The following is a 22,636-nucleotide window of genomic DNA, read 5'->3' on the forward strand; positions in this document are numbered from 1 at the left end:
CTTAGAAGGAGATGAGGGAGAAGGATTTTTGAAAATAATTTTTGAAAAAGAGTTAGTGATTTTCGAAAATAATTTTTGAAAAGTGTTAGTAATTTTTGAAAATTAAAATAAAAAATTAGAATAATTAGTTAATTAAAAAGAAATTTTGAAAAAGGGGGAAGGGATTTTCGAAAATTAGAGAGAGAGAGTTAGTTAGGTAGTTTTGAAAAAGATAAGAAACAAACAAAAAGTTAGTTAGTTAGTTGAAACAAATTTTGAAAAGATAAGAAGTTAGGAAGTTAGAAAAGATATTTTGAAATCAAATTTTTGAAAAAGATAAGATAAGAAGATATTTTTGAAAAGATATGATTGAAATTAGTTTTGAAAAAGATTTGATTTTTAAAATCACAATTAATGACTTGATTCACAAGAAATCACAAGGTATGATTCTAGAACTTAAAGTTTGAATCTTTCTTAACAAGTAAGTAACAAACTTGAAATTTTTGAATCAAAACATTAATTGGTGATGTTATTTTTGAAAATTATGATATAAAGATATGAAAAAGATTTTTGAAAAATATTTTAAAATTTTCGAAAATAACTAAGAAAAATGAAAAAGATTTGATTTTTGAAAAAGATAGGATTTTTAAATTGAAAATTTGATTTGACTCATAAAAACAACTAGATTTTAAAAATTTTTGAAAAAGTCAAATCTAATTTTCGAATTTATAAGAAGAAAAAGGGGAAGATATTTTTTTTATTTTTGAATTTTTATGATGAGAGAGAAAAACATGAAAATGATGCAATGCATGAAAATTTTTGGATCAAAACAATGAATGCATGCAAGAATGATATGAATGTCAAGATGAACACCAAGAACACTTTGAATGTCAAGATGAACATCAAGACTTATTTTTGAAACTTTTTATATGCAAAGAAAACATGCAAGACACCAAACTTAGAAATCTTTCATGTTTAGACTCTATGGATGCAAAAATGCACATGTAAAACAAGGAAAGATGCAAAACACGAAAACATCAAGATCAAACAAGAAGACTTACCAAGAACAACTTGAAGATCATGAAGAACACTATGAATGCATGAATTTTTCGAAAAATGCAAGATGAATATGCGATTAACACCAAACTTTCAACTTGACTCAAGACTCAAACAAGAAACATGAAATATTTTTTATTTTTATGATTTTATGATTTTTTTGTATTTTCCTTTAATTTTTTTAATTTTTTTTTCGAAAATCATTTTGAAAAAGAAAAATAAGGATTCCAAAATTTTTAATATGAATTCCAGGAATCTTATACTTTTTAGTCTAAAGCTCCAATCTGAGGGTTAGACATGGCTTAATAGCCAGTCAAGCTTTAGCAGAACCTTACATTCAACAGCCAATTTGCTAAGAAAGACAAAGAAGCTCTTCTCTTGAGTATAAGTGAAATATCAGTCAAAAAGAATTGAGACATGGCTTTACAGCCAGCCAAGCTTTAACATGCTTCATGAAACTCTAAAATTCATTCTTAAAAATTCGGAAGAAAAAAATATATTTTTCAAAACATTTTTTTTTCGGAAACAGGTGAGAAAATTTTAAAATATTTTTGATAAATTTTTGAAAAGAAAACGAAAAGAAAGTTACCCAATCTGAGCAACAAGATGAACCGTCAGTTGTCCAAACTCAAACAATCCCCGGCAACGGCGCCAAAAACTTGGTGCACGAAATTATGATCATCAATGGCGCCATCAACATGGTACGCTCAATTGTTCCCAAAACGTGATCAATAGATCAAAAGATAATCCAAAGATGATCCGAAGATGTCTAATACAATAGTAAAAAGTCCTATTTATACTAAACTAGTTACTAGGGTTTACAGAAGTAAGTAATTGATGCATAAATCCACTTCCGGGGCCCACTTGGTGTGTGTTTGGGCTGAGCTTGAAGTCTACACGTGGAGAGGTCAATCTTGGAGTTGAACGCCAGCTTTTGTGCCAGTTTGGGCGTTGAACTCCACTTTGCAGCTTGTTTCTGGCGCTGAACGCCAGAATTGGGCAGAGAGCTGGTGTTGAACGCCAGTTTGCGTCGTCTAAATTCGGGCAAAGTATGGACTATTATATATTGCTAGAAACGGGCCATTTTGAGTTTTGTAGCTCCAGAAAATCCACTTTGAGTGCAGGGAGGTCAGAATCCAACAGCATCAGCAGTCCTTCTTCAACCTCTGAATCTGATTTTTGCTCAAGTCCCTCAATTTCAGCCAGAAAATATCTGAAATCACAGAAAAACACACAAACTCATAGTAAAGTCCAGAAATGTGAATTTAACATAAAAACTAATGAAAACATCCCTAAAAGTAACTAGATTCTACTAAAAACATACTAAAAACAATGCCAAAAAGCGTATAAATTATCCGCTCATCACCCACGCGATCACGTCACTTGCACACAACCAATCCCACGTGACCGCGTGAGCGACGCGACCGCGTCGCATGGATTTCAAGAACACCCCAAAGGAGACAGAGAGTTGCGCTGAAACGACGCTGGATTCGTGCGTTTAGCACAAATCCCAGCGACGCGATCGCATGCGCCAGGCGATCGCGTCATTCAATCTTTTTTGCCCTCCATGTGATCGCGTCACCCAAGCGATCGCGTCACCCCCCATTTCGCTCCAGCCACGCAACCGCGTGCTCCACGCAGCCGCGTGGATTCAAATTTATAACCCCCCAACCATGCGAACCCTATCAGTCGCGCCCCCCCTGAAACCCTCTCCTCCCTCTCTTCCCCTCCAATCCAACCACCACCATCCAGCCACCATCACCGCCCTTCCCCTCTTACCCCCTTACCCCATTACCCATCCCTTCTTTCCCCCTACCCCGAACAGCCGTGCCCACCACCGCCAGCCGCCGCGCCAGACGCCGTCACCACCACCCCCAGCCACCTTTCTACCCACTCTCCTTATTCGGCCTACCAGGTTCCGACGAACGCCACCCTTCTATCCTTAGTCATTATTTCATTATTTTCTTTTTATGTTCATGTTTTGGCTAGTTAGATATGCATGTTGTAGTGGATTTTAGGTTGTTAGGTACCCTAGGATGTGGTTAGTGGATTTAGGCCTGTTTACTTGCACTGTTCATATTTCTGTTTTATCAAATTTGCAATTCTGCTGTTGCTGTGATGTTTGTAATGTTCATATGCTGTGATTTCTTGTTTCATGCTGCTCTTTACACTGAATTTTCATGTTTATATTCCTTATATGTAATTTCAAGCTTTAATTTTAATTCATATGAACTATTTGATTGCTGTTTATTTTCCGGGACAATCCAATTTTAGCCGGAATGCTGCCCAAATTTCTGTAAAATATTTTCATTCATGTTTTGGTTTTGGCATTTTGAAATCTGCTTTCCTCTGCTTTACCCAAACCCATTCATGAATGCCAGTCACGCATTCTTATTCTCTTTGATTTCCTAGTTCATATATTACATTTTTTATGTTTGATTCCAATTTTTGCTACTTCTATATCTATTTGAATCATCATCAACCTGTTTTCCTTGTTTGGTTATGAGTTACCTATCACTTCTAATTATGAATGCTTGTTACTTAGAAACATATCCTTATGCCACTTACCTTAACCCATTTTTCATTAACTCACTAATTCTAATTTCCTGAAAAATTTTTTTAATTCTAACCAAACTAACCTTTTAAAATCTTTTTTCTGGTTTTTCACTTTCTTTTAACCCTCTAACCATGGCATACTGATAATTTTTCCTCCTTAACATGCCTTCTATTACATTTTGGATTGTGAATTTTTCCTTTCGAACTTTTAACTCCTATACAATCCTTAATGCACATTTACTTAACTCATTTACCTCATTCTAATTCTCCTTTGCCACTTTGTGTTTCTTTTGACTATTTGCCTATTTGTTTTCCTATTTTTATTATATCCTGGTTTTTTGTTTTTCAGGATGTCAGATTCCCAGAGAAAGGGAAAAGGAAAGGCTACCAATAGCAAAAGTAAAAAAAGAGAATCATCTATGTCTATCATAGATCTCATGCATGATGCCTCCTGGCGGGAGAAAAACTTCACCCCGCAGGAGAAGGCCGACCAACTACTTCCTGCTAATTACCCAGTGAAGTTTGCAAACCGATACTGTGAGCTGAAGTATCCGGTGTTTGCAAACTCCAGGAACCTATACCTGGAGAGGACTCTGAAGATCCCAGGAGAACTCCAGCAATACACCTCTGATCAGATCAAACAAAGAGGCTGGTTCTTTTTGGAGAGAAACCTGTCTGAGGTCAATGCATCTTGGGTAAGAGAATTCTACTGCAATTACTTCAAGACTTCCCTAGATGCAGTAAACCTTAGGGGAAAGCAGATTCTGGTCACTGTAGAGGCAATTGAAGATGTTCTGAAGCTTTTGCCTAAATCTGATCAGCCAGATAGTTATCAGAAAGCTGAGGAAGACCTGCGCTTTATGAAGTTTGATTGGGATGCAGTCAAGGCGAGGATTGCCCTTGACCCGACCGTTCCTTGGATCATGGGTCAGAACACCACGATGCCCAAGGGAATCAAGCGGGCGTACTTGAATGATGAGGCTCGGCTATGGCATCAGATACTTAGCAACTTCATTATGCCGAGTACTCATGAGATGGATATACCGGCCGCTATGATCACCCTCCTCTGGTGTGTGATGGAGGGTAAATACTTGTACCTGTCACGCTTTATCTGGTTCTACATGGCCAGGGTCCACGTCCGAGGCACTCTTCCCTTTCCATATTTGGTTACACAGCTGGGCCGTCGAGCTGACGTGCCTTGGGAGGATGCCGATGAGAGGCCACCTGCTGCAGAATGCAAGAAGATTATCCCGCACAATAGGAACTTTCTAGCCTTGGGCTACAGACCTCTAGTCCTCACTGCTCCGGGTGACACTGCCACACCATCTGCCGGCCCCTCTTCCTCCACAGCTACACCTCCTACCACCACTGCAACTCCACCTATCCCAGAGCCCATCTATCATCTAGTGCACCGCCTGTTTCGATGGTTTGACTAGATGAAGCGTCGCAACAAGCGACGCTATGAGCACCTGAAGCTGATGATACGATCTGGCGACATCCCCTCCGAGCCTGACACACCATCCGAGGCATCTGAGGAGGAGGCGGATGCGCCCGAGGCTGCGCCTCATCCACAGCAGGAGGCAGCGCAGGCAGGCACCCAGCAGGCAGCACACCAGCAAGAGATCCCACATCAGATCCAGGCTGCAGACTCCGAGATCCCTATCTAGTCAGCACCTCCTCTACAGCAGCCAGATGCTCAGACCGCCACCACAGAGACTCCGGCCACACATCCTTCCGGTGATGACACCCTTTCACACCCTACTTGAATGAGCATTAGGGACGATGCTTCATTTTAAGTGTGGGGAGGTCGCCATCTCTGGCGTATATTTTTTTTGGTGAACCACTACATACTCTTTCATTTTATTTTGCTACTTTTCTGTATTTTTCTTTTTATCTTTATTTTTATTTTCTGATACATTGCTACTTTTTATGTATTTATACTCTATTTCTGCATTTTGCATTTTTAGTTTATAATTTAGCCACTTAGTTTAGTTGCAATTCTAACTTATTAGTTATAGAAATTGTGGATTGATTAGTATAGTTTACCCTTTTTAGCATAAGATAACTCAGAATAGATTGAAAAGAAAAAGGAAGTAAACTAGAGACTTTAAAAGAATCAAAACAACCCACACCTTGTATATATAGCATTACATGTTAGTTAGTTAACAACATTTCATCAAGGAGAAACACTAGAACTTTAAAGCCATTCAATATAAGTTTTACATTGAGAATAATGGGAATTTTTAACTAAACCTGCATGACATACATAATTGATAGATGATTTTTGAGCTAGAGAACACATAGCATGTGAGTTCTGAGCTTAATTGTATGGTTACATTCAAACCATAATTTTTATTCCTGTGTGTTCTGCCCTTCTTATTTATTCTGGTGTTCTTTACTTTGTTTTAATCTATATGTCCGATTATAGAATAGAAATACATACCAAGAGAGTGATTGAGGCCATTATTTGATTTTAGCTCACTTATCCCAAAATAGCCTACCTTTTACATCACCCTTGTTAGCCCCCTTGAGCCTTTAAATCCCCTCTTGTTTTATAACCACATTACTAGCCTTAAGTGGGAAAACAAATAAAGAAGTCCCAAGTTGAATCCTTGGTTAGCTTAAGATAGAAATTGTGTAATTGTTTAAATGTGGGAAAACCTATTGGGAACATGGATGATAGAAACAAAGGGTAGAAGGTTGAAAAAGAATAAAGATGTTTCAAAATAAGAATTTTTGGAAAACATGCTCATGTGAAGTTAAAGAAATTAAATTACCATGTGCATTAAAAAAATTATTAATTTTCAATATTTGAATAAAGGGGACACCAAAGGATTCCCCAAATGCAAATAAAGCAATGCACATGGGATAAAAAATAAACATTAAGGCATGAACATGTAACATCAAAAGTGGGAAAATATGGGAAAATAGGTAAAGCAGCTTTGCTTTAGAAAGTATGTATGTTACGTGAGATCTTAGACTAATTAAGGATTCACTTATTAGCTCACTTAGCCTTATACATATACCCTTACCTTTACCTTGGCCCCATTACAACCTTAATTAAAGACCTCATGATTTTTGGTATGTCTATATTCTATAATTGTTGATTAGTTAGATGAAGAACAAAGTTATAGAAAGAAAGAATAAAAAGAAGAATAGAGTGATTAACCCAATAAACACTGAGTGATTAGAGAGTAAACACAAAATCCAGTGAGGGTTCAATAGCTCATTAACATATATATCTGCTTAAATTATTAATTGTCTTGCAAGTTTTTAAAATGTTTTTCTCTCCCATCTCAATTGTAAAGGCACTTTATCACTATCTAAGGCTTGGCTATATATATATACATGACTCCTTGAGAATGTGAATTAATTTAACTACATGCAAGCTTTATATTCAACTGAATAAAAATTAGAATTGCATGATGCATCATTCATCTAGGTAGTTGCATTTAGATTAGATTGCATTGCATGACATTCCACCACTTTAACCTTACTTTTTACCTTGGATTTAGCATGAGGACATGCTATTGTTTAAGTGTGGGGAGGTTGATAAACCCATATTTTATGATATATTTTGTCCTTAGTTTGAGTGATTTATTCAATCCTTCACCCACTTATTCATATTAATTGCATGATTTTACTTTCCCTTCCTTATTATGTGATGTATGTGAAAAACATGTTTCCTATGCTTTAAAATTAATTATTTTAATTACCTTTGTTTCCATTCGATGCCGTGATTAGTGTGTTGAGTAGTTTCAGATCTTCTAAGGCAGGAATGACTTAAAGGATGGAAAAGAAAACATACAAAAATGGAAGGAAAGCACAAAACAGAGTTTCTAAAGAAACTGGCATCCACGCGATCGCATGGGCGACGCGGACGCATGCCAAGCGCGAATCAACAGCGACACGGCCGCATGACTGACGCGACCGCGCGCCTTAAGCAAAACACATATGACGCGGCCGCATGACTGACGCAACCGCGTGACAAGAAAAGCTCCGAATGACGCGACCGCGTGACCCACGCGGACGCGTGACAGAGGTCACGCACCAGAAATTGCAGAAAATGCTCCCAGCGATTTCTGAAGCCCTTTTTGGCCCAAACCCAAGTCCAGAAGGCATAGACCAGAGGTTATGAAGTGAGGGAATGCATCCATTCAGGGAGAGCTCGCCAATTTAGTTACTTCTCATGATTTAGATTTAGTTTTGAGAGAGGTTCTCTCCTCACTCTCTTAGGATTTAGGATTTCTCTTAGTTTTAGGAGTGACTCTCGATCCCAAGTTTAATGTTCCTTTACTTTAAGCTTCCCTTTCACTTTTATTCATTCCATTACTTTAGTTGATTATTTACTTTTGCCATTTAATTTATGAATTCTTCTATGTTCCAGATTATTTGAATTAATGTTATTTGAGGTATTTCAGTTTATTATTGCTTTCTTTTATTCATGTCACCATTGATTTCAATCTGAAGACATTTTTATTCCAGCAAATTTACTTTTTCCCTTTTGGTCTTGGTTAAGAAATCAGTAACTCAGGAGTTATCTTAGCTCAACATAATTGATAACTGTTATCTTTGCTAATTGAATTGACTTTCAATAATCCCAATCTTTTCTTAAGAAATAAATAGGATTCGAAGATCAAACTAATTAATCCCTTGACTTTCCTTTGCTTTAGCAAAGGTTAACTAAGTGGAATTAAGATTCAATCTTCTTTATTGTTGAGAAGGATAACTAATTTGGACTTCTAATTTCTCATCCCTTGCCAAAAATTTGCTTTACAGTATTTATTTATTTTAATTGCTATTTAAATTATTTGTCATATTTGTTCCTCATTCTTGAAACCCCGAATTTACAATCTCCATAACCAATAATAAGAACATACTTCCCTGCAGTTCCTTGAGAAGACGACCCGAGGTTTGAATACTTCTGTTAACAATTTATTTAGGGGTTTGTTACTTGTGACAACCAAAACGTTTGTATGAAAGGACTTTTGAAGGTTTAGAAACTATACTTGCAACGAGGATTTATCTGCAAATTTCTAGACCATGCAAAAGTTCCTCTAGTTAAACACTCACCACAAAACTTAGATAAAATTGTAGAGGATGAGAAGAGCGATGCGTGGCCGTAAACAGCTCGTCAATCGGAGCTCTGTAGCTCAAGTTATGGTGATTTGAAGTTTGAACTACGATTAGGTTTTCTCCTCTCTTCTCTCTTCTCCAAAGCTACGCCCCAAACCCTTTCCTTTAGGGTAAATGAGCCGAAATTCTCATAACTAATGTTTATATATGTTGGGTCTTGGGCCCACTTTGGCCCAGTTCACTTATTTTTGTCCGTTGGCCCAATTTTGGGCCAAAACTCTTAAGATTAGGGTTTTAAATCGCATTTTAAATATTTCTACCTTCCCTAATTATAAATCCTAATTTCCTAGCCTTATACACTTATAACTAATTTTTTCAGCTGCATTACCAGACAGATCTCAGTCGGTACTACCGGTCAAAATTCCAGTGTGCGTTTTTACGTAGAAAATCATGTTTTCCGACTCAGAAAAATTCATTGAATCCAAATATCATATTTAAATGATCAAATTTCGATTGCTAGATTTTCTAACCATATTTGCTCCTATTTAATTTATTATTTAATTAATTACGGTATGACCAGATTTTACACTAACTCAACCTTGAAGACCAAGGATAGTAACTGATGGGCTGGACTGTATGAGGGGCAGAATGACACTACAAATGAGGTTGCTATTCAACTATCAATAGTTCTTCACTCTTTACATTATTGTCTCTCTACATTTGAATCTGTGGCCAATGTAAAATTTCACATCACTGTCTATGTTGTAATCGTTCCCACCCGTATTGAAAAATAGAGTTTCCCCATGCATCGCGTCCAGATCTAATGTATGATAGTGACTGAATACAGCTGGTAAGGCCGAAATTAATTGTGGGACAAGCAGAAGATACCAAACTAAAGCATCGATCAAAGTCTCTAGTACAAACTCCTCCTCATCATCATCCTCAAAAGAATCACTATCGTTGCTTTTGGAAACAAAATTCTCACCGGACTCCTCACCGTCCACGTCCATGTCTATTACTGTACTAGCACAATGCAGCGGTGGTGGTATAAGAAGTAGGTCATCCTAAACAAAATTTGTAACGACCCAATTTCCAGTACAGCATGCTCATACCGAAACATCGAGTGTTACCAATTTGAAACTACACCAACACTGTTATTAATAATATCAAGCCTGTAATCAGGTTAACATAACTCGATTCTTTCTTTATTTTATTAGAATGGGGTAAAAAAAGCCAATTTAGATCAATCTAGATGAGTAAAAGCATTTTCAACAGATATATTGATATATCTATTCTTGGTTGACACCAATATATGCCTCGTGTTATATTGTTGAATAACAACCCATCAATTTTCTAGTTAGAGAGAATTCCTGTGCTTGGGAGTCCTGATAATTAAAAAAACCAAGATTTCCTGCTCAACTGCTGAGTGCTGACCAGAAGTTGTGGCGGAAGTCCCGATAGGCTCTATGGTAAAAGGGTCAGAGGGGCGAGTAGAAAGAGACTCTATCGACATATCCAAACTTACTGGAGGAGACTCAGGGATGTAGTCATCGATGACAGGGCCAGGTTCAGGCACCGCCTGACCAACCTGTTGTGCTGAAACAGGACCTCCATGCACATGATCAAAAGGATGACAAACAGAATCAGCATGTAACCAAGATAGCATTAAAGCATACGGTGCATCAGGATCAAAGAGAGGTGAAGCTAGCAAATACTGAAAGGGATGATCTCTAACTATGTACTTACAAACTTGAGGCTCCGCGGCCACCACATAGAAGCTGTGAAGGATAGGATCCTCATACACATAAGATTGCTTGAGCTCAGAGAAAATGACATCCATCCCTATTTGAAGGGGGTAGGAAGCTAAGGGAAAAGAACTGAGGAGTTCTTAGTAGGGTCGGGGTGAAATAAGTTAATTTGCTTTTTATATAATGACCATGTGTCCCAGATCAATCGGACCACAACAAAAGAACATAGAGCAAACAACAAACAAAAGCAAACAGCAACATAACATACAATACAAGAACGAATTCAAAACACACAAGAGATATGTGCAAACAAGTATGATGCATGTCTAGCCTTAGTGCAGGTAATGAACTTATCCGTCAATTTTCCACCCGTGCCTGACATTACATCCTTACGGACATTGTCTCTCATTGCCATCGCTTCGGGATATAGTGCCCGATACATTCTTAGGTTATAGGGCCCACATGCTCTTGGGCTATAGCACCCATACTGCTCCCACGATTAAAGTGACGGGTCATACTCTTGGGCTATAGCACCCTACCACTCTTCGATAATTCGCTGGATAAATTGATGACAAGAAGAGTCATTGGTGTAGCACTTCCAACCACAATTATCTCATCACATAATCAAATAACTTTCAAGATATAATAGTTCTTTATCCAGAATTTCACAATTTCTTTAAAATAATAAAGTGAAACAAAACGAGTCATGAGATTTAATTTTAGAATCACTTTTTCGAATATCTCAGAGTTATGTTTAAATTCTATAAATACTTTTAAAATTATGCATAAATATGTCCACTAAACTAAAATACATAAATATGGTTAAACTTTAAAAAATGGCATATTCTGTAAGTTACTTTAATTAAATTTACGTACCTTAAAAATTATTCTAAATAACTCTGAATTTCTAAGAAAAGACCAATCTCCACTGGTTACTTTATAAATCATTCAAAATATTGTACAATTTTCAAATACTCAAAATTTCATTAAAATAAGTAAATTGGGCACGGTTCTTCCGTTTTCAAAATAAAACCTTGCTCATTCATTAGAGTCATATTTTTCCCAAAGTCATCTTCCACTTTAAACCCTTTATTTCAAACCAATTATTTTTCTTCAAAAACCAGACTCAATTTAATTTCGATAATGTTCATATGTATTTATAAATAAATAATTTTTATTCATTAAATCTTTCTGAAAAGCTAAGCCTCTGCTCTTTTTTACTCGAAACATCTGTTCAAAATATTTGTTTTAAATATATTTAATCCCAAATCAACATCCAACCGACAGAACTCAATTACATACTATTATATAACTCAGATTTCAGCCAATTATTCAATAACAACATCTCAGTTTCTAATTCCTCAACATGGCTGAATCACAACAATTCCAGCAGCAATTCAACTAAAATTTCAAAGCCAATAATCATATATTTGAACAACAAACATCAACAAACAACAATCCAATCACATATATCAATTAATTTATAATTTTAACTGATTAAAGAGTCAAACCCTACCTCTGTGAAGCGCAGAACACACACAAGATATCGGAGGAGGCTTCTGATCAGTTAAACAGAGCGAAAACGTTGAAAACTTGGTGGTTTCTCTCTTCTTTTAGTTCGGCCGAACTGGTTTCTAACAAGGGCAGCTCCACTTCGTAATTCTACCGAACAAAACGCACGTCACCGCATAGAGGAGGAAGATACGGTCACTTCTATCGGATTAAAATTTTTGTGGGGTCACAGATCTCAAAAAATCAAGATCGGAAAGTTTGAAAATCAACAAAATCCTCCCATTTCTCCCATGCATGCCTCGACTATCTTGAGAGAAGAGAGAGAGAGAGAGAGAGGATTTGTGCTTTTTATATCACTTGATTAGTGACTAAGTGTCACTTAATCAAAGGGAAGGAGGCATGCGTCACGACACGTGGCGCATTAAGTGCTGTGTGTCGCGATTTTAAACCGTTGAGTCAGAGAAGTTAATTTTTAAATATCTTGGAAGGTAACTAAGGTAATTGGGCATGATAAAAACTCAATTAATTATATCAAATGGTGATACTTAATTAAAATAAGGATTGGATAAATTATTGATGTAAATGACATTAGTAAAGCCAAGCTTTTACAATATTTCGGGTCCAACATCAAGTGACCATCCTTCGTCAAATAAAATTAAATAATAGCATAATATTAATATTACATTATTATTCATTTTTTTTTCGGACAGGGACATTATTATTCATTTTATTTAAGGATTGCAGAAAAATTTATCATAGACGTTATGTGAAAAAAACGTAAAACTCGCATACACGAATCTGTCAAAAAAAACTAGGATGTTACGAAATTCAAGTGGCCGGATCCACCACCACCAACCTCCCCAGAAAGCTCCATCACTTGTTCCGCCATGATTCTCCCATAGATATCAAACTTGAAGCGCACATACTCATCGCCATGGAGCAAAAATAGACGAAACCGAAAAATTTCATTTCCCATCAGTGCTAGCAACCTATACCCAACTCTTCCAACCCATACCTGCTAGCACCGATATTCGTCAATATTAGACTCTGTAGCTCAGACAAAGAATTTACTCTCCAAGTGTACAACAGAATAAGATTATCAAACTGAAATATCATGCGCAGTGTCACTGTTTCTCATATGACAATTGGGATACACACTTTTAATAACATATCCACTACCAGTAGACATTTTTGCTTAATTTTTTGAAAAAAATAGAGGAAAAGTGAAATATTTGTGGAGAATATAAATGGTTGCAGATCATTTTATAGCTGCTCAACATTTGTCGTACTTTATCTCATTTACAATGCAAACATCATAACTTTTCAAATATCTCGTTTACACTAATCTCGTTTACAGTGTAAACGAAATATACACACACTTATTTCGTTTACACTGTAAACAAGATAAGTAATACAATGCAAATTGCTGAAATTAGTAAAAACGCTACAAATTACCTATATTCATAAATAAAACATATATTTTATTTATTTAAAAAAAATCCCGTGTAACTGAATACATAAAGTAAGGCATGCATGATTCTATGGAGTTCTAGGTTAAGGTACACGGAGTCCCTTTGGACTATATAAATATAGAGACAACAATGTAACTACTATTGGCAATATGAATAGTAACAGAGGTGGAGAACCTAAGAATGCAGGGGGCTTTAGATCTAACAAGAAAGAGATTATTAAAGACAAAGGAGGAAAGAGTAGGTGACATGTAGGGCTTAGCAAATGAATAAAGGGAGTATAGAGGAACATGAAACACAAGAGAATGGAGTGGGTAATCACTAGAAAACCAAGATAGGAGCAAGTTGGGAGAACTATTTCAAGTTTGTGTTATTGAGCCACCTCCACACCATGAGCGTCAAACATCTTTTCTAACAAGCATTGTGCACCATGGGACAACTCCCTGATGCCGCTTTCCCTTTTGCTTTGGAGCTTCTTGGAGTTGGAGAATGAGAAGAATCAATATTGGCTCAACATGGAAGAAGGGTTAGCAAATAAGTCAGAAGTGCCCGTTCAGTTTCAGGTGGGATCCCAACTAGCATGTATAACTCGAGTGGTAGTAAAGCGAGGGTTGCTGGGGTTGTTTTCCGGATCTTTTCTCGGCCGAAGCCCAAGAGGGTGGCTGGGTTAGAGATCCAAATGTTTGGCTGATGGGCCTTTTTGGGCTGGGCTTTTCAGCCTTTGTCTTTTTCACAGACCTTGACAAAAAAGAGGTAAAAAAAAAAGACACTGCCAGAATTCCAGATATTGATCATAATAATTTCTAACCATAAGGTATTCATGACCAAAAAAACAAAAAACAATGTATTCACATTTGAGTCCCTGTCATTTGTCTCATTATAAGCCAAATTATATCTTAAAAGGCAACTCTTTCCTCTGTCCTCGTCCACTTGATGCTAGTTAAATTTTGTGATATTAAGAATGTAAAAGCTTCACTCTTAGAACAAGGCATGCAAACACACAAGTATGATTCTGGAGTAAATTAAGTAACAATATTAGTTGTATTGATTATTATTGGTTCAAAGATCTTTCATTATAAAGGGTCAAATTTGGGTCTGGAAAAGCATACACAACTTCAAAGAGAAATTGACCATCAATGATGGCAGCAAAATTACAAAAATAGAAACAGCAACAATTCAGAGACACATAGGACTATATAGTGCTTCCCTTTCAATTAGGTTCAGATTGTGACTCCACAATTTATCAGGAAAATAGAAAGTGACCATCATCCATCACAAGATCTAAATATTGCACTTCTACCTAGTGTAACTAGTTACCACCACCTCTCAATGCAAGCACCAAGTGAAGCACCGATCCGCCTTCGATGTTGTACTCTTTCGCCGTTTTGTCATCTGCGAGCTGCTTACCCGCATATATCAGCCTGCACACAGTTCCAACAATTGTAAAGTTTTCAACACAACTTAAAAACATAAAAACATAATCATAAAGAAATTAGAAAAGAAGTATCATCCGAAACAGGATATGTACTTTAATTTAAGGGCATGAGAATTATACATCAGTAATGCACTTGAATATCAAGCATTAGCAACTCAAATAAAATATAAAAAGCAATTAAATTAACAAGATTCAAGAGGCAAGGAATTTGTCCATTCAAATGCTGTGTTAATTGCGTATGGCTTATTTTTTATGAATATTTTGTTTACTTCTATATCACTGACTCGTCAGCATGCATCTTAGTCCACTTTAATTTTACTAGACCGAATAATTGTCAAGTAAACAAACAATATCTAGATGCAAGTATCTTTTTAATATATAAAAGAAGAAAAATGCTTCACAAGAAAAAGAATTACAAAGAGCATGGGGCACAACAGATTTTCAAAGGGTGGGGGGAGGGATAATCCTCTAAAAACATCATGTTCCTTGAACCAAATTAAAGCCTAAATGCAAGTATCTTCTTTAATCTTTACCATTATGAACTAAATGGCACACAGAAAAAAGAAAAAGAGAAAACCTTTGCTGCACAGGAGGAATGCCCTCTTTCTCTTCAACACGTTCCTTGATTCGATCAATCGTATCAGTTGGTTCAATGTCAATTTCAATTTCTTTTCCAGTTAGAGTCTTCACTTTGATCATGGTTCCTCCCCTGAGCCTCAAAACCAAGTGAAGTGTCGACTCCTTTTGTATGTTGTAGTCGGCAAGAGTGCGCCCATCTTCCAGCTGCTTGCCCGCAAAGATCAGCCTCTGCTGGTCAGGTGGGATACCCTCCTTATCCTACAAACACGTATTACATGCATCTTATAAGTGAAACTATCATTCTCACACAAAGCCCAAACTTCACAGGCATCAACAATAACCAACCCTCCAAGCCAGGTCAAAATTCAAACATCACAATAAGCATCATTTTATACAAAACTACACACAAAGATTCAACAAGAGAATCATGTCAAACTCTCAATACCATCAGAAAACCTGCCTTGAAGAGCTTATTTTCTGCTCATAAAGGATGATCCTCTCTTATCGGAATAGCTTTATAAAGGGATATAAGATGTGTTTTGCACTTCGTTTCATAAGGTTAGTTACCAAAGCAAGAAAATAACTTGGGCATAGCAGTTTTCCATAACAATCCTTCACTAAGAAGGGTTACAACACTTCAGCTTTCACAGCTTTTCAACTTATCCAACCAATGACCTAATGTGTCCAAAAGCCTAAAAGTGACTCCCTTAAGACGAAAGACTCAATACCCAAAACATCATAGGTAAACCAATGCAAGAAACGATGTTGATCATGCCAGAACACAATACATATTCAAAGTATGAACCTTTATAATTCAAGTAATTTCAACTTTTAACGCTACAAGAACACAAAATATCATAAGCCCTTGAAAATTTACCAACAAGAGTCATGCTTATATATCAACCAAAGAAAAAGAATCAGAGAAAAACCCTACTCGAATTAACATAAAAAAAAACCTGGATCTTGGCCTTGACGTTGTCGATGGTGTCGCTGCTCTCAACCTCAAGGGTGATTGTCTTTCCAGTAAGAGTTTTCACGAAGATCTGCATCTTCTTTTCTTCTTCTTCTTCTTCTTCTTCTTTCTACTTATTAGAGTGAGCGGGTTTGTGTAGACAGAGAAGAGAAGGGAAGAAATAGGTACCGAAGTTATTATGTGTGAGGAGGTTGTAAATTGTAAGCTATGTGTTTGCGTTTGAAGCAAAATTCAATAAAATATATATATATATATATATATATATATATATAAGAATATCAATGCATATGGTTTAACATTCAATGCATGAGTATGTACCTAATTCCCAACATTTTCAATTAGTAAAAAAATTATATAAAAATATTTTGTAAATATTATTCCAAAAATGTTAAATGGCTAAGTGAAGTTTGTAATTAAATCTAACTGAAAGATGACAATTAATTAACATGAGAAGAGAAATTAAATCATTCAAAAAAATTTTTTTTCTGAAATGAGTGAAACTATGAATATTTATTAAGTCTTTGGACTTGTATACAGCAAAATATATTAGTTTTTAGTTCAAAAGATCCCTTAAATTGATTAAAAACACCATTTGAGGTTGAAGAGTGAGACACAGCTAACTAAATAATAGTTGTTATAAATAACACATTTTATATTTTGTTAAAGTGCTTTATGAGATGCTTTAGATTATGAGGTATTGTCAAACTTGATATAAGAATATTGTAAATTCTAGGTAATTAATAAATAATTAACTAATAAATTAATTATTATTAAAAAAAATTAAAAAATTAAATTTTATAATTTAATAAAATAAAAATAATTAAAATATAGATTTTAATATTAATTTTAAAATTTTTTATCCAAAAAAAGACTAACAGACTAAATAAGTTGGACTGAATTTACATTGGCTCAAAGCCCATCATATATATAGTCAATTCAGCCTTTCTTCCTCTCTCATTTCTCCATTCACACTGATTGAGGAAAATGAGAGCTCATGGAACCTTAACCCTTAACTCCAAAAATCAATTGCCCATCATTTTCAATCCGGAATTCTGATTGACGAGTCGTTAGTGATTACCCGTTTGTTTCGGAATTCTCTACAAAACCACTAAACAATTTAGTAAGAAAGTTGAGATTTCGTGCCCAATTCTTTCCCTTCCAGTTTTGTAATTTTGGGTATATATGTTAAGGAAATTTGTGTTTTTGGTAATGTTAGGTGTGAATTAACTTTGGAAAATCATTGGGCTTTGCCCCAATCATTCGTAGGTAAGGTGAAAAGCCTCTAACTCTTGTAAAATATTTTGGTATAGCAAACCCTATGTTGACTTAGTGATATTTATATAGTATTAGATTGAATTATGAGTTTTGGAGGCAAATTGGTGGTGTTGGGAGCTTGAATTTAGACCTTGGAGGCTGGGTTTCTATTTGGTGTGCATTTAGTGCTTTGGATGTTTGTAGAATGGTGATATTTGTGGCATTCCAGGCTTAGGAAGGAATTGGTTAAGGTATGATTTTGGTTTCCCTTAGATAATGTGTAATGTAACGTGAAAACATAGGCTAGTTGACTGTAGGATAAGTTGAATTATGTGAACTTGTTAAGGTTTAGTGATTTGGTGAAAGTGTTGAGTTTAGTTATGTGAATGTGTTGATAATTGATGATTGTGGTGATTGATGAGGATTGATGAATGATTATGAGTTGTGCTATAATTTATTGAATTGTGTTGTTGTTGGATATTAATTGTTTGGTGAAAATTGATAAAATTGAGTATTGAAGTATTGTGGAAGGAAGAAAATGGTTGTGAAATTATTTTGAGTGTATTTAATGTTGTTTTTGAGGTGTGAAACTTTGGTTTGAAATTGAGAATTTGGAAAATAGAGGTTTTGAACTCTTTTGGTAAAAAATAGATTTTTAATGAACTTTGATGGACCCTAACTTGAGCCTCAAATTTTGGATTTGAATAAAATCTATTTTCAATTAAAGATAATTTTGAAAGCTTTAAAATGGTATAAATTTTGTGGAAATCAGAGTTTTGTAGAGGAAGTTATGGATAGCGAAAGTTGGGTGCCAAAAACTAAATTTTCCTAAGTTGCAGAAAACTAGGAATTCTGGTGTGTGTACGTACGCACGCTAGTGAGTGCATGTACGAACCAGGGAGTGCATTTGAGCTCATGCGTATGCACTCAGGGGTGTGCGTGGACTTTGTAAGTGTGCGTACGCACAGGCTGGGAAAGTTGTCTGATTTGCAACCTGTTTCTGGCGTTTAACTCTAGAATAGGGCAGGAAGTTAGCGTTTGAACGCCAGTTTGCGTCATCAAAACTCGGGCAAAGTATGGACTATTATATATTGCTGGAAAGCCCTGGATGTCTACTTTCCAACGCAATTGAGAGCGCGCCAATTGGGTTTCATTAGCTCTAGAAATTCTATTTCGAGTGCAGGGAGGTCAGAATCCAACAACATCTACAATCCTTCTTCAGCCTCTGAATCAGATTTTTGCTCAAGTCCCTCAATTTCAGCCAGAAAATACCTGAAATCACAGAAAAACACACAAAATCATAGTAAATTCCAGAAATGTGATTTTTATTTAAAACTAATAAAAATATAATAAAAAGTAACTAAAACATACTAAAAACTATGTAAGAATAATGCCAAAAAGCGTATAAATTATCCGCTCATCACAACACCAAACTTAAATTATTGCTTGTCCCCAAGTAACTGAAAATCAAATAGGATAAAAAGAAGAGAATATACTATAAATTCCAAAATATTAATGAAACTTAGCTCCAATCAGATGAGCGGGACTAGTAGCTTTTTGCCTTTGAATAGTTTTGGCATCTCATTTTATCCTTTGAAGTTCAGAATGATTGGCATCTATAGGAACTCAGAATTTAGATAGTGTTATTGATTCTCCTAGTTCAGTATGTTAATTATTGAACACAGCTATTTTATGAGTCTTGGCCGTGGTCCTAAGCACTTTGTTTTCCAGTATTACCACCGGATACATAAATGCCACAGACACATAACTGGGTGAACCTTTTCAGATTGTAACTCATCTTTGCTAAAGTCCCCAATTAGAGGTGTCCAGGGTTCTTAAGCACACTCATTTTTTGCTTTGGACCTTAACTTTAACCGCTCAGTCTCAAGCTTTTCACTTGACACATTCACGCCACAAGCACATGGTTAGGGACAGCTTGGTTTAGCCGCTTAGGCCAGGATTTTATTTCTTTGGGCCCTCCTATCTACTGATGCTCAAAGCCTTGGATCCTTTTTATTTTACCCTTGCCTTTTGGTTTAAAGGGTTACTGGCTTTTTGCTCTTGCCTTTTGGTTTAAAGAGCTCTTGTCTTTTTCTGCTTGCTTTTTCTTTTTTCTTTCTTTTATTATTTTTATTTTTATTTTCGCAAGCTTTGTTCTTCACTGCTTTTTCTTGCTTCAAGAATCAATTTTATGATTTTTCAGATTATCAATAACATTTCTCCTTTTTTATCATTCTTTCAAGAACCAACAATTTTAACATTCATAAACAACAAATTCAAAAGACATATGCATTGTTCAAGCATTCATTCAGAAAACAAAAAGTATTATCACCACATCAAAATAATTAAACTAAGCTCAAGGATGAATTCGAAATCATGTACTTCTTGTTCTTTTATTTTTAGAACATTTTTCATTTAAGAAAGGTGATGGATTCATAGGACATTCATAGCTTTAAGGCATAGACACTAGACACTAATGATCATGTAGTAAGACACAAACATAATTAAAAATGAAGCATAGAGAAAGAAAACAGAAAAATTAAATAGACAAGGGGATTAAGGAACGGGTCCACCTTAGTGAGGGTGGCGTCTTCTTCCTCTTGAAGAACCAATAGTATTCTTGAGCTCCTCTATGTCTCTTCCTTGCCTTTGTTGCTCCTCTCTCATGGCTCTTTGATCTTCTCTAATCTCATGGAGAATGATGGAGTGCTCTTGGTACTCCACCCTTAGTTGTCCCATGTTGGAACTCAATTCTGCTAGGGAGTTGTTAATTTGCTCCCAATAGTTCTGTGGAGGAAAGTGCATCCCTTGAGGCATCTCAGGGATTTCATGATGAGGGATTTCCTCATGCTCTTGTTGAGGTCCATGAGTGGGCTCTCTTGTTTGTTCCATCCTCTTTTTACTGATGGGCTTGTCCTCTTCAATGAGGATGTCTCCTTCTATGTCAATTCCAACTGAATTGCAGAGGTGACAAATGTGGTGAGGAAAGGCTAACTGATGAGCGGATATTTTATACGCTTTTTGGGGTTAATTTCATATAGTTTTTAGTATGTTTTAGTTAGTTTTTAGTTTATTTTCATTAGTTTAGTAAAGATTCATATTTCTGGACTTTACTATGAGTTGTGTGTTTTTCTGTAATTTCAGATATTTTTCTGGCTGAAATTGAGGGAGCTGAGCAAAAATCTGATTCAGGCTGAAAAAGGACTGCTGATGCTGTTGGATTCTGACCTCCCTGCACTCAAAGTGGATTTTCTGGAGCTACAGAACTCGAAATGGTGTGCTTCTAATTGCGTTGGAAAGTAGACATCCAGGGCTTTCCAGCAATATATAATAGTTCATACTTTGCTCAAGGATAGATGACGTAAACTGGCGTTCAACGCCAGTTCTCTGCCCAATTCTGGCGTCCAGCGCCAGAAAAGGATTAAAAGTTAGAGTTCAACGCTAGAAATGGATCCAAACCTGGCGTTGAACGCCCAAAATGGCCTTATGCACGTGAATTGCTTAAGTCTCAGCCCCAGCACACACCAAGTGGGCCCCAGAAGTGGATCTCTGCACCATCTGTCATAGTCTACTCACTTTTTGTAAACCTAGGCTACTAGTTTAGTATTTAAACAACTTTTAGAGACTTATTTTGTATCTCATGACATTTTAGATCTAAACTTTGTACTCTTTGACGGCATGAGTCTCTAAACTCCATTGTTGGGGGTGAGGAGCTCTGCTGTGTCTCGATGAATTAATGCAAGTATTTCTGTTTTCTATTCAAACATACGTGTTCCTATCTAAGATATCCATTCGTGCTTAACTATGGAGAAGGTGATGATCAGTGACACTCATAACCTTCCTCAATCCATGAACGTGTGTCTGACAACCACCTCCGTTCTACATCAGATTGAATGAATATCTCTTAGATTCCTTAATCAGGATCTCCGTGGTATAAGCTAGATTGATGGCGGCATTCATGAGAATCCGGAAAGTCTAAACCTTGTCTGTGGTATTCCGAGTAGGATTAAGGGATTGAATGACTGTGACGAGCTTCAAACTCGCGAGTGCTAGGCGTAGTGACAGACGCAAAAGGAGGGTGAATCCTATTCCAGCATGATCGGGAACCTCAGATGATTAGCCGTGCTGTGACAGAGCATTTGGCCATTTTCACAAGAGGAGGGGATGTAACCATTGACAACGGTGATGCCCCAACACACAGCTTGCCATAGAAGGACGTGCGTGCGTGAATCATAGAACAGAGGAAAGCAGAGATTCAGAAGACAAAGCATCTCCAAAACTCCAACATATTCTCCATTACTGCATAACAAGTAACTTTTAACCCATGCTCTCTTGTTCATTCGCAATTCAACTAATAAATATAATTGACTTCCTGACTAAGAATTGCAAGATAACCATAGATTGCTTCAAACCAACAATCTCCGTGGGATTCGACCCTTACTCACGTAAGGTATTACTTGGACGACCCAGTGCACTTGTTGGTTAGTGGTACGAGTTCTGAAAAGTGTAATTCACAATTCGTGCTCCAAGTTTTTGGCGCCGTTGTCGGGGATTGTTCATGTTTGGACAACTAACGGTTTATTTTGTTGCTTAGATTAGGAAAATTTTCTTTTTTTTTGTTTAGAGTCTCTTATTATTGTCGTGTTAAAATTTTAGAATCCTTATTTTCTTTTTAAAATATTTTTCAAAAATAATTTCTCTATTAAATCATGTGCCAAACTTTAAGTTTGGTGTTTTCAAAAATAATCTTTCTTAAAATTTTCGAAAATTTTCATAACTCATTTGGCTAGAGCGTTAATCTGTGTTCTTGGTAATTGGGTTAGAGTCTTTTATATTCTTTTCAAAACCTTCTTTTTCATAAATAATATTTTCCCTATTAAATTGTATGCCAAACTTTAAGTTTGGTGTTTTCTTGTTGAATTCCCTTTGGTTTTCGAAAATTTGGTTTGGTTTTCTAAAAATTTTAAGTTTGGTGTTCTTTCTTCATGTTCTTGTGTTC

General features: G+C 36.2%; 1 protein-coding gene across 1 annotated transcript; it reads right to left on the reverse strand.

Annotated features, from left to right (window-relative positions):
• Positions 14,419 to 16,613, reverse strand: LOC107613626 (ubiquitin-NEDD8-like protein RUB2). The gene is made up of 3 exons (XM_016315718.2): positions 16,367 to 16,613; positions 15,409 to 15,668; positions 14,419 to 14,817 (listed from the first exon to the last, which is right to left on the reverse strand). The coding sequence occupies exons 1-3, from the start codon at positions 16,457 to 16,459 to the stop codon at positions 14,706 to 14,708; spliced, it is 465 nt and encodes a 154-aa protein (XP_016171204.1). The 5' UTR covers positions 16,460 to 16,613; the 3' UTR covers positions 14,419 to 14,705.

This window comes from Arachis ipaensis, chromosome B08 (assembly GCF_000816755.2).
Source record: "Arachis ipaensis cultivar K30076 chromosome B08, Araip1.1, whole genome shotgun sequence".
NCBI lineage: Eukaryota > Viridiplantae > Streptophyta > Magnoliopsida > Fabales > Fabaceae > Arachis > Arachis ipaensis.